This window comes from Ascaphus truei, chromosome 1, assembly GCF_040206685.1.
Source record: "Ascaphus truei isolate aAscTru1 chromosome 1, aAscTru1.hap1, whole genome shotgun sequence".
Classification (NCBI taxonomy): domain Eukaryota; kingdom Metazoa; phylum Chordata; class Amphibia; order Anura; family Ascaphidae; genus Ascaphus; species Ascaphus truei.
Window position 1 is genome coordinate 169,190,076 of NC_134483.1, and position 13,925 is coordinate 169,204,000.

At 36.8% G+C, this 13,925-nt stretch overlaps 1 protein-coding gene and 1 long non-coding RNA gene across 3 annotated transcripts in view; one reads left to right on the plus strand and one right to left on the minus strand.

Annotated features, from left to right (window-relative positions):
- ALDH1A1 (aldehyde dehydrogenase 1 family member A1) overlaps positions 1-13,925 on the minus strand; it is a 115,433-nt gene that overhangs the window by 48,375 nt on the left and 53,133 nt on the right. For both annotated transcript variants that reach the window (XM_075598143.1, XM_075598154.1), the window contains one exon: positions 6,780-6,882. In XM_075598143.1, the coding sequence (XP_075454258.1) occupies positions 6,780-6,882 (103 nt within the window). The remainder of the gene's footprint in view (positions 1-6,779; positions 6,883-13,925) is intronic.
- LOC142493700 (uncharacterized) lies at positions 3,468-6,916 on the plus strand. The gene is made up of 2 exons (XR_012801189.1): positions 3,468-3,935; positions 5,080-6,916. It is a non-coding gene; the product is annotated as an uncharacterized LOC142493700 (long non-coding RNA).

The window sequence follows — 13,925 nt, forward strand, 5'->3', positions numbered from 1 at the left end:
AGTATTAGCCACAGTGCTATTCATATGCTTCTTTAAGCAAGTGTGTCTTAAAATGGGTGTTAAAGGTGGATAGAGAGGGTGCTTGTCGGGTATTGAGGGAAGGGCATTCTAGAGGTGTGGGGATGTCAGTGAGAAAGGTTTAAGGTGGGAGAGGGCTTTAGATACAAAGGGGGTAGAGAGAAGACATCCTTGAGCAGAACGCAAGGGTCAGGATGGTGCATAGCGAGAAATTAGCCTTCAATTTATTTCATTACCTAGTTTTGAATGATCCCGGTTAAAAAAGTGTAAATTGCCTGATCTTCTGTGACAGCAGAAAAAAGCCTGTCACGGTAGACCAGGTCTTTTATCATTGAGATCTAGCCCTTTCCTATTTGCAGAGCAAAAGGCATTACCCTGTCCACTTCAGTTGGTTCCAGCTTGCTGGCTGGACTTCTCCATGCTTCTCTGCTGTGTGTATATCTCTTTCACCCAGAAGCACCTTTGAGAACCCCGCCAGCAGCTCCTTGCCTCTTCAAATCTCTAACAGAAAAAATGACAAAGCTCAATCATTGTGTTCCCAGCTGTGCGGAACCCCCGATGCCCAATAAATGCAACTTTTACATTTTTGCCAGATTCTGGCAAAAAAATATGAGTATGGCTGCCGGGGTCACCAATAAAAAGTTGCAACATCATCTCCTGATGTTGCAGCTTCATATTGTCTGCCTGAGGCATGGCTGATTTATTTGTCATATTGTACAGATTCAGGGTTTCATTTACTGGCAATGAATTTAATTTAATTTACCGGCACTGGAAACCGATGCAGTGTGGTTGATCTGTGCAGGACCCACTGCGGGGAGCCACTGGAGTAAGAAGAAATAATAATAATAATAATAATAGCATGTTCTTATATAGCGTTGCTAGTTTTTTACGTAACGCTTTACAGAGACATTTTGCAGGCACAGGTCCCTGCCCCGTGAAGCTTACAATCTATGTTTTTGGTGCCTGAGGTACAGGGAGATAAAGTGACTTGCCCAAGGTCACAAGGAGCCGACACCGGGAATTTAACCATGCTCCCCTGCTTCAAACTCAGTGCCAGTCAGTGTCTTTACTCACTGAGCCGCTCCTTTATAATGTTAACACAGGTTTTCCTGGCCTAAATCATTATGGGATTCTGCCAACTGCAGATTTGTCCTTATTGGCTGTTGTGCTGTTGACATATTGATAAAATGTAACATAATATGCGCATGTACGGTCTAAGGAAGACCTGTTCCAAATGTCAACATTAGATATACTGTTCTGTCAAGAGAGAAATAATAGAAAAAAAATCTTAGCACTTAGCTACTCATCAGTTTTTGAGTGGTCTTTTACAATATGAAAGTCTTCTTGCTGCAAAACTGGGGCCAACTTACTGCAGCAGAGTTATCAAAAAATACATTTCTATTGGTTTTAATGGGGATGTTTTCCTTGATAAATCTGGTGCTGGTTTTTTTTTGTGTGCAAGCTTTACAGCAATTAAACTTTTATCAATAGACTGAAAACTACCTACTCAAACCTACAGTTTGTAGTGAGGTAAGATGAAAACCAGAGGGGTGCTATCAGGAAATAAATCGCAAACATACTATTTACACAAGACCCCTATTGATGCACTCAAGAGCTACCTCTAAAATAAAACTTAGTGGTTAATATGACTATAATAAAAACAATGCAGGAAACAAACTAAAGTAACTTAAAGAGAAAGATTCTCAACTACTGTCGACCAATGATCGGTAAATGCTCTCCTGGACGCTACTATAACGTGCCTGTGCAAAATACACTCACGCAAAACTAGCGGTTAATAGCTCCACTGAAACTGGGCTGTGTAATCTCCGAAGTGAGCCCTGGATAACAGTATCAGCAGTCAGTAAGGGTTGAAAAATCTCAACCCTCACTACCAGTCACATTGCGAAACTAATAGAGGGTATTAACCACCCTAAGTGAAGCCATCGCCGTTTGACACTGACCTTGTACCACCATTATCTGCTCTCCTGTATATGTCATATATTCCACTCTATCTTTCACACACAGTCTATGCTTTACAGATTGTCCAAACCTTATTACCAGCTGATACTGTTATCCAGGGCTCACTTTGGAGATTACACCTCCTGGTTTCACCCAATAGTGTTACACAAGGGTATTTTGCACTTGCACGTTTTAGCAGCGTCCAGGAGACTGAGGTTGTCCCTCAACATTTACAGATCATTGGTGAACTCTAGTTGGGACTCTTTATTTCTCTTTTAATTACTTTTGTTTTTTTCCTACATTGTTTTTATTATAGTCATATTAAATGTTTTGTTTTATTTCAGCAGTAGCTCTTGAGTACATCAATAGGGATCTAGTGTATATAATATGGTTTGCTAAATAGACCCCTACAACTTTCAGATTAATCCATTTTATCTTTATATACAGTACAGACATAAGTTTATATATTTAGGCATTTATTGAAAGTATGAACAATTAAGGGCCTCATGCAGAGAGCAGCGCTATGCAGAATTGGAGAGGGGGAAAATTTTTACCTTTTTTGGAGAGTTTTTATGTCCATATGCAGAAAGGGCAGAAAACTGCCTTTCTGCATATGGAGAGTTTCAACCAGCGCTATTAGCGCTCTTGAAACTACTGGGGAAAAAATCGCGTTTTTTTTTTTTCCCTCTCCACCGGCCGCGGAGCGCCAGCTGCTTGGTGGAGAGGGAAAATGTTGAAAATCGCGCCATTTTTTTGCCGCGAACAGCCACTAGATGGCGATCGCGGCTCTCTGCATACGGCAGAGAAAAAAACTGGAGAGATTTTAAACTCTCCAGCCGCGCGGCGAATTTGAAGGAAAAAAAAAAAAAATGGCGCTTTTTTTTAAACTTGCCGGTTTCTGCCTTTCTGAAGACAGAATCCACCAATTAATGCCGCTTTCACTTTTTGCGCTGCTCTCTGCATGAGGCCCTAAGTCTCTGGTACAATTTTAGTTACATCATTTTATTAATGCTTTTTTTCTGGAATCATACTGTAACATGATTTCATAACTCAAATAGTATAAGTCCTGATCCATGTATATCATTCCATATAACTATAAATGGATCATTCTGTTTGGTGCTAATTAAATGCGCAATTGTTTTACATATTTTATTAAACAAATTTAATTTGCAATGTAAGTGAGACAAATAATTTTGGGGGCTTAGTCCCTAAAACTTGGTAGTACTGTATTTACTATGCAATACGCATTTAGCTGAAGCCACAAGGAACACCACCAGCGTATGAAACATTTATGTTATTGATTAATCATAGTTGCATGAAAGTGGTCATTTTTACATTTGCGTAGAATGTAATACATATTTACTACTATATATTAATCTGAATTGTATGACAGTGTGTACACAGAGCTGTACATTTGCAGCAGCCTACTATTTACTTGTTGGTGCCTGAGGCACAGTGACTAGGCAGAGAAAGTTAAAGTGTCACAAGGAGGGTTTACACAGTGATTGGGTCTGCGTTCACCTGGTTTAAAGGCAGTGTTCTTACCACAAAGCTACAGGAGAATACAAAATATTGCAAGTGCAGTGCTCCCACGCCTTTATACTGTAAATAAATTCCTCAGTCCTGCAAATTTCGGTGGCACAATAAATTGCCCCTATGAAAATCTACTTAACTGTTCTGCCTCATTGCAGAGGACTTGATTAAAAAGGCTTGTAAGTGTCGTGTTGCACTTCTGAATGAGAAATTCCAGGGAACATCTCAGGTGGATGCAAAAATAATTTACTTCTTCAAAGAAGGGACACCAATACTTTAATCCAAACAAATCAAAATATGTCCTGCATCTTTTCTTCGCAGGATTTTGCATTCATCTGAGGAGTGTCAGGTTTTATTAATTCAATATTAACATACAAATCAGCAGCGTTCATTCCTAGAGGCCAGTATAAGATTTCTCCTTGTGGGTAAGTAATGTACAAATAATTTAACTTTGTACACTTTTTGTCGTACACCACACACAAAGATACACCCACAAAAAATTATAAAGCATCTTGCTGTGAAGTTCTTTGCTGTAAGTGCACAGTGATGCCTATGCTTACCACTTTTCAATGATATATATATATATATATATATATATATATATATATATATATATATATATATATATAAATATATATATATATATATATATATATATATATATATATATATATATAGATGTATATGTGTATATATAAATATATATATATATATATATATATATATATATATATATATATATATATATATATTACACACACATAATAAACAAAGAAGCTCCAATGCACATCTAATAAGACACATTTTGTTAATTACTATATGTTTTATTAATATTTTTTCTTATCATATGTATGGGTCATTTAGTTCAATCCTTTGGCCAAAACATTTCAAACCTGCAGCCATGTCATGGTAAACATTATCAGCAAGTCCTACACTGTCAATTTTATACTGTGTCCTTTGTATTTCTTTCGCTGCATAGAGAAAAGAGGAAACAAAACAATAATACATAGCCAGAAAAACATATAGTACTGAACACAATTTATCAGATTGGATGTGCATTGGGGCTTCTTTGTTTATTGTAGTATATTTGGTCACTTTTCCATTGGAACTCCAATTGACACATATAAATATATACATATATAATATTGTGGTCTGTGTTTTGAGCTTGATTAATATTGATATTATATCTATCTATCTATCTATCTATCTATCTTCTATCTATCTATCTACAGAGTTTAACGAAATGACCCTTATTTATGAAAAGACAAACAGTTAACTATTTAACTATATATATATATATATATATATATATATATATATATATATATATAGCAACTGTAAATATTACTGTATGTTCATTTGCATGTATATATATATATATATATATATATATATATATATATATATATATATATGATCAATTGGATGTAGCATTGGGGATTTTTGTCTTTTCTTGTATACATTTGGACACATTTTAGCAGTACTTTGTTCAGAATTGTATTTCAAAATTGATATACAAGTATATAGTGTTATTGTTTTTTAAATATATTTTTTATATCGATTTCACAGTGCGCCGATTCTCTCTCTCTCTCTCACTCTAACTCTCACTCCACTCAGCCTCTGTCAAGATGTTTTGGAGTGCCAACACGTTGACCATGAGCATTTATTTTTTAACAATTTCAATAAATTTGGTTTTGCAATTTGTGTTGTAAGTAGAAGAGAGCACTATATTGAAATATCTAAAAGTGTAAAAAGCTAAGTGCTGTGCATTTTTCAAACTTTTTTTTAATGTGATGAAAAGAATTAGCATTAACTCGGTGTTAGTATTCTCGTGTGAGTCATACCCGTTATTATGACCGGACAATCCAATCTATGATTATAATTCATTTTAACCCATTTACTGCAGCCAGAATCTACATATTAGAGCTCTTTTCTAAGAGGCAGTAATAGGGTTAAACATAGTAATGCTGCTATTATAACACAGGTCGTACTGATCATTAGCTTAACTAACATTCTGCTCATGATATAATTATGAGGCACATAAAGTATCGTTTGTTGAACCTTCTGAATCTTGATTTCTGGATTACGTCCTATTTTTTAAAATAAGCACCCAGAGTAAGCTCTGTAGACAGATGATAACAATCAAAAACAGATCTCGCTACATGCCTCTATGAAGTTCTCTTTTCGTCACTGCTTTCTTTTTACATGAACTTTTAATGCTGTAAACCACAGAAATAATAATAATTTAAAAAGTTTCTAAAAAAAACCATGTAATTTCTGTGTTAACCATGTAGAATTAAAACAGTAGATGTGAAAAAAAACACGTGTATGAATACTTTTGCAAAGATGTTCCATATTTATCTACGTGCTTTTATGTGAGAAAACACATTGTAGCAGATAAAAATAATTTTACCAAACAGGTCAGACTTTGCAATGTTCAGCACTCCCTGGCCTACATTCCAACCGTCTATCTGAGACTCTAAACTAAAGGACACAAGTTCAACAGTCATTTTGTGTTGAAATGTTGTCCAAAGTACAGCAGATACCTGTACTTACAGTATACATGTACACTACTGTTGAAACTGTGAAGCACATTTTCCAGAGTATCAGCTCTTTCAATGATACAGTGAACTGTCTCTATATTTTATTACCAATGGTCAGTTACGAATGCCTTTCTGTTTATCTGATAATGTCTTGTTTGCACTTGTATCAGTGGAATAATATACGTGTCAGTGTGCAGTTGGAGATATGTATTGTAGCACTGCTGCGAGTGTAATCCTCTGAAGGGTGTATTAAGCATTGTTTCCCCATTGCTCACCACTACAGTAATTCACCTTTATTCTTTATTGATACCGTTAAATATTGTTCTTGCATCAAGAGAAGCAACAACAAAAATACATAAAAAATATGTTGGTCTGAATGTCAACGCAGGAATTGACAGAAAAGATTATATGAGCATAGTTTGTAATGTATGCATTATTATTAAGATGGTAAAAAAAAACACATTGTACAGTTGAATTATGGACTTTTTCAAAGGGAAAATCACTTAATCTTTAAATATAAACAAGTTCCAAAGTCAAGGTTAAACAGAAGGAATTTTTTCAGCAATGTGAAACAGCTCTATGCATGTTTACTTCATACAAAATAGAAAGCATCAAGAACAGTGATTGATCTTTTTTTCAAACTATTTAGCAAACGTAAAAGAACATGCAATGTCTGTAGAGGGAATAAAAACAAAGTACGAGAACATTTTCATTTTTTTCTCTTACCTTGGTGTATTTAATTTCCAAGTTTCTCAGTGGAGCAGGCATATTTGAAAATGGACCACCGTTTTCATCACTTTTTTTCTTAGTTTCAGTTGACATTTTAAGCCTATTTATTGAAACACAGGTGAAATAAAGTGCAGTATTAGTCAAGCTCAGTGATTTTATCCTGACTGAAGACTCGGCTTTCTTTTTGTCTTTTAGTCCAGATTGGATTAAGTACATTTGCATACTAAGATATGATTGGGTAAAGCCATTCATAGACAGGAAAAAGAACAGTACTGTACTAGGAATTGCACCTCCTCTAAAATGCTTTCACTTTGACGACATTTCAAAATGTTTTTCTCAATCTTTGAAAATTAAAGTTTTAAAAATAACAATGTACTGTATAAGAATGTCTAATTAAAAACAGTGCATAATTATTCTTCAATTGTCTTAATACATATCAAAAAGGATTAAAAAAAAAACATTTGTAGTGCCTTTTGTTTTTCATTGACTGATATTTATGACATTAAATCAATCTTTAAACAACGTTTTTGTGTATGGTAACATCTCTGTTGTAATATTTTTTTTTAATTAAATACATCTCATTATTTATATTGTAAATATATATCACTTTAATAAGAAAGCACCGTAGAAACATTTATATTGTGGGTGCAAAAAAAAAAGCAATTCAAATTAAATGTTAAACTTTTTTTAAGGAATAAATAAAAAATTCTGGTTTGTATGTTTTAATTTGACATCACTTTAATATGCTTGGATTAAATGATAGTAACGTGACTAAGGGGTGGGTTCTCAGGAGGCCGAGATACAGATGCAGCCAAGAGTATCTGAACACTTGCCTTGGAAAACTGGGGCAATCTCCCAGTAATGCTGCAACATTTCTGTGACATTTCTGCAGACAGACTAATGGCCCATCGGATTAACACAACGGGGGTTCTTGCAGTCCCATTCAAACTGAATGGGTCTTGCTGCAGAAATGTCACAGAAATGTTGCAGCATTACTGGGAGATAGCCCAAGATTTTCCAAGGCAAGTGTTCGGATACTCGTGGCTGCATCTGTACCTAATAACGTGACGTTCATGAAATAGGGAACGGACATTATTTTCCTTCTTGTTAACGGCGATTCTCAAAGCTAATGAAATGCAAAAATGAAATTTATTAGCAAAACGAACATCGTAATGTTACCTGGATTAACGGAGATTATCATAGCGTTGGGACGAGTAAAAAAAATACACTGAACATGCGCATTGGAAAAAAGTGTTATTAGCGCACATGCGTTAGTGACCCATTACACATTTGCGTGCCCTAATACCGTGCCCATGAGCATGTTACAATTTCAAATAAATACACATTACAAACGGAAACACTCAGCCATGTTCGACTGCTAAGCGGTAGAGATTGGCGAGCAAGCTTCTACCTCCACTGCTGGGGCTGCTCCTGCTGCTGGGGCTGGCAGTATTCAAAGCCTCAAACTCAATGATGCAGATTTAAAAATCCTCACCAATGGAGTAGCAGATAACCAGTCTAAATGAATGGGGTCTCTCTGCTCCAAGACCAGCACTGCCTAAAAGCAGTGCATTTGGGGGTGCAGGCTTGAGTGCATTAATGCTCTTGACAATACTGTCCGCCCAATTGATATTGAGCAAGAAGAGCAAAGTAAATAAAAAAATGGCAGACCACGCAGTTCAGGAAAGGAAGACTAGAGAGGGACAAGCTCAGTAATCACGTCCTCCCAGGTAGTGGGACTTCTCGAACTTGTGGATTCATTTGATGCAAAGATACCTGGTAAGTGACCCTACAGTCAGGGGCGGGCTGGTCAGGGGGGCAGGGGGAAAATTGCCCCACGAGCCAGTCAGAATTCAACAATTCAGGTCGGTAGTATAGAAGAGAAGAGCTCCGACTCCGGACATTAGGTGGCACTGCAGAGCTCACTTCAGAGCTCCTCTCCTTGGCTGGTTTCTCTTTACCATGTGCTGGCAATGGTAAGGTAAGTTTATATTTGTATGGGGTTTGTGTGTATGTACAGTATATATGTAATAACTCTTCCCCGGCCCAACAAAAGAGGGACTACACGAAAGTGTCCCAAAGTCTGTCAGGTGTTGTAGTAAAGTTCAGATGATGCTCACCGGCTCTTGTCTCCCAGGGTGTTGGCATCCGTGCAGGCAGCTGTGGAAAGCAAATGAATGGAGGGTGCCAGGAACTTTTCTTAAACATTAATATTAATGGGAACAGTCCAATACCGCTTCTTTGGAATGTTCAGCATTACCAATGAGGCACAATTCTTTACTTTGTTATCCCCATTTCAGGGCAAAACAACAACAGATGATGGTGGTTCCTCATCACTGAGGTCAAACGACAGGGTGCCATCTAATTTAAACATTGACATAATCACTTGGGACAGAACTGGAGAGATTTTTTCCCTCCTGTAATTCCCTGGTGATACTCCTAGGCCTTAACTAGCACCCTAGTCTGAAGTGCCCATATTCCCCTATTGTGGGTGAACACACCTCAGGTACCTCTGTACTTCGATGACTCTTCCATTTCTAGTGAGACTATCTTGAAGGGAACTTCCCTATATATCAAAACAACAAAAGGACTTCTACCCAGATACAACAGTACTTAACTATGTATAGGTAAGACCCCCTCCTCTGGTTCCACTTGAGATCTGAAGGTGGAGCTCTAGGTCCCTCCTATTTATAATCCAACCATGTCTCTGGGGAGGAGAGAGAGGAGAGAGAGGAGAGAGAGGAGAGAGAGGAGAGAGAGGAGAGAGAGGAGAAGGGAGAGGAGAGAAAGGAGAAGGGAGAGGAGAGAAAGGAGAAGGGAGAGGAGAGAGAGGATAAGGGAGAGGAGAGATAGTAGAAGGGAGAGGAGAGAGAGGAGAAGGGAGAGGAGAAGAGAGAGGAGAAGAGAGAGGAGAAAGAGGAGAAGGGAGAAGAGAGAGAGAGGAAAAGGGAGAAGAGAGAGAGGAGAAGGGAGAAAGGAGAGAGAGAGAGATTTTTAACATGTTATGAGCTCTATCTGCTTTGCACGGTCCGTCGTGGGATCACCTCCTCACGAATCTTCCCAATGCGTGTTGCTCTTTAGGGAGTGCTCTGGCAACTAGCAGTAAATTCACAGAATTCCAGATAGGAAAAGTTCCCAGTCCTCAGGGCAGTGTGTCAACACCTTCTCCGGCGTAGTGATTCAGAAAACCTTTACACACTGCCTCTCACAGCAGCACGCGACCCTACGCGTTTCTTCAGTTAAACTGATTTCATCAGGGGATGGATTCTGGTGGCTTATGTATGGTATATATAGCACCAGAATCCAATCAGGAGAGACCTATTAAATCTACACCTATATGCATATTACACTAAGTCCCTAAGATTAGCAACTATAGTCTAGATAGAGTAACAAAGAGTTATATAATTAAATATTTTCCAACAACATGATAATCAGTAATTTGCACAAATTTGACAACCGTGTTCTAAACACTTAATCTAATCAATTTTTTATACGTATAAAGAATGGAAGAAGAAAACCTCTATATTCTTTGGAATATAGAGGACAGCGGAGAATTGTTTGGTCTTCTAAATAATTGCCAAATTGCATATAAAAGGAAACTACAAACAACTACAATTGTTATCCAAATCCCATCCTAAAGATGGCAACTTTCTAACATATTAAACTTTGGATAGGTTTTTGGATGTATACTAATCTCACATGGTTGTTGAGATGTTAGTGTATAATACCAATCCACTATTATAGTGAACATGTATGAATAACCTACATTAATTAATTCTTAGAGATTTCCACTGATTTCAATCTATACAATATCCCTTAGAGATGGAGAGTGAATGGAGGAGAGTGAAGGAGAATATCAATAATTTTCATGAATACTTTCAATTTTTAATATTTAATTATTAATATTTAATTTTTTTAAATAAACAAAAAGAACAGAACTGGTCATCACTTATAGATTGAACAATTGTTCAACATCTGAACATCTTATGTTGTACATCAATCACAAAAACCTAAATCTATGTGTTTTATTATATAAAAACCCCAGATAGTGATATTTTCAAAGTGATTTAATTTATTGTAAACAACTACACTAAATGATCATTATCTCTCATTTGTGCCAAGCAGTTTACAAATAAATTCAACTTATTCATAGATTTAAATAAATATATATGGAAAATTACATTAATGAGACACTTTGCTATGCAAAACAGGGAGAAACAAGAGTATATTAACACACAGGAACTAAATTGCATTCAAGCAATGACTTCAATGTTATCAGAAAATGCCTCATCAGTAGACAGATTAGCGGTGTTATCAAGGGAGGAATACAACAGAGCTAATATGAGCTTTAATTCAGATGTGGATTAATTGGCACAACATTTACTATTAGAACTGACTATAACAAGAGATGAACTTAGTCAGAAATGTTCGATTTAGGTTATTCTCCATCTCAATCAGTTCTTTCTCCTTCTCATTTGACACAATATTCATTGATTAAGACTCCAATAGTGGGAGGGATTCAGTAAATTTTTTTGGATCTAGGTCATTCTCTGTCTCAGTCAGCTTTCTTGCCTTCTCAATTGACATTACATCCATTGGAGGAACCTTCATCAGTAAGAACACACAATTTTACACATTTTACTAATTTAATTCCTGAGATACAGCATTCTTCCTTCACCCCCCAAATCCACTTACTTTCCCTATCATTCTGAGGGAGGGTTTGTGGATACTTTTTATATGATGGACCTGAGGGACATTGAATCTATGTGCTAGAAAACCACCACAATCCACAAAAGGAATTTCCAGAAAGATGAGGTGTTAGCCTTAAAAGAATTGAGTTGGTTGGGACAATTGGTCATTAGGCAAGCAGATAAGGGGGGAGGGATTGTCCTCCAAGAGGTCAGACAATTTGGCTGAAGCAAGCTGCCTCTTGTGGGACAGATCTTCATATTCCATATTAGAGAGGGATCCGATGGAAGATTATTAGAAAGTGTTCAAGAACTTTCTATCAGAAGCAGAATCTGTAGGTGTGATTAACAAATCTGAATTCAATTTCCTTTATATAGATATCCTAGAACACCCGTATTTTATCACATTCCCAAACTACATAAGAATATGGAACAACTGCCAGGGAGACCCATAGTCTCGGTGATGACATCCAGCGTGTCCCCATACGTAGACTACTTTTTACAACCATTTGTGGTCAAATTGAAATCATATTTAAGGGCCACGCTGCATGTCATCGACTCCATCTCTGGGATTCCTTGGAAATCCACGTACATCTGGGCCACATGTGATATGGCTTCATTGTACACATGCATAAACCATAATAAAGGAATAAGGGCTGTTGAACACTTTTTGAATACAGATCCAAATGTATGTACCAAACAAAAGGAGTTTATTTTGACAGCAATCAAATTTATTTGAGAGCACAATAATTTTTTATTTGAAGACACTTATTATTTACAGGTCTGTGGAATGGCCATGGGCAGCAGATTCGCCCCTAGCTATGCTATCCTCTACTTGGGATTGTGGGAGGATTCACATGTGTGGGGAGATACGAGGCTGGGGGTCTGGTGTTCTATGGTTGTTTCATAGACAACCTTTTGTTAATTTGGGATGGGGAGTTAGAGGATTTAACCAACATTCTAAGGACATTTGACAATACTGACATGGGTCTGCGTTTTACATTTGAGACTGACAGGAGAAAAGTTATTTTTTTTTAATTTAGAGCTGACGATAGATGTTAATGAGAAAATTGTGACCAAAACGCACTTCAAGACAGTTGCGACCAATAGTTATTTGCACAATACAAGCAACCACTATAGAAAGTGGTTGGAGAATATCCCCCAGGGCCAATTCTTCAGAGTCAGGAGAAATTATTCTCTTGATTTCTTGGCCCAGGAGAAAATGTGGGTAAACATAGTTGTGGCCAAAGGTTATAACAGGAAAATTGTTCAGGAAATATTCAAGTGGGTCAAATAGATCAGCATAACCTCCTGGATAAATCAAAAAAGAAACAACTATGTCCTTATAAAAAAGGTAGAGAACTGATGAGTGGAGAGGGAAATTCAAAATCACCTATCTTTGTTACACAATTTAATAATGCGGCCTTAAAAATTCAATCTATCCTTAATAAACATTAATAAACACATGTTAAATGATCCAATCATTGGTTCTAAATTACCATCTAGAGTACTTATTGTTTTTTCAGAAAGCAAGAAATATTAAAACACTAATAGTGCCTAGTAGATTAAAAACTCTTAAAGACATTAAAGTAAATGGTAAACCAATGAATGGCCATTTCACCTGTGGGAGAACAAGATGTTTAACATGTAAACATCTAAATAAAGTAGATAAAATCAGTTTATACTCAAATGGATCAGTACATCAAGTTTAGGGCTACATTAATTGTTTGTCCACATTTATAGTTTATGCAAGTGTGTGTGTGTGTGTGTGTGTGTGTTTGTGTGTGTTAAAAAAGCAGCAAGCACTCCAATGTAGATATCCAGAAAAGCCCCATAAATAATGTAAAGGGTACGTTACCATCCAGCAGGGCAGCAGAACAGCAAAGAGAGACAGCACTCAGATGTAAGTCAGCAAAATAATGTATTGAAACAGACACAAAAATCCGACGTTTCATTCCCCAGAGGGATTTTACCCCAGGAACACCCACAGGAACACCCACAGGAAGAAGATCCATCTGAGGATCGCAACGTCAGAATTTTTGTGTGAGTTTTGTTCTGAGTGCTGTCTCTCTTTGCTGTTCTGCTTCCATGCTGGGTGGTAGCATACTATATAGATATATGTAGGGGCTTGAGAAAGGACCGTGAGGTCCGAAACGTTGCTCCATTTTTTCTGTTAATACCCCTGATGCTTGATTTGTTCTATTAAAACCTTTTTGCATTTGACTAACATTTGGTGAGTGCTGCGGATCTTCTTTGGATTTCTGTCATGTGTATATTTGTATATGTGTGTGTGTATATGTATATATATATATATATAAATATATATGTGTGTGTGTGTGTGTGTGTTTGTGTGTGTATATGTAATATGAGTGTGTGTATATATATATATATATATAGTTACATTGGAGAACAAAACGGCATATTGAATTGTAGAGGGTATCAAGTTTGTTGATAA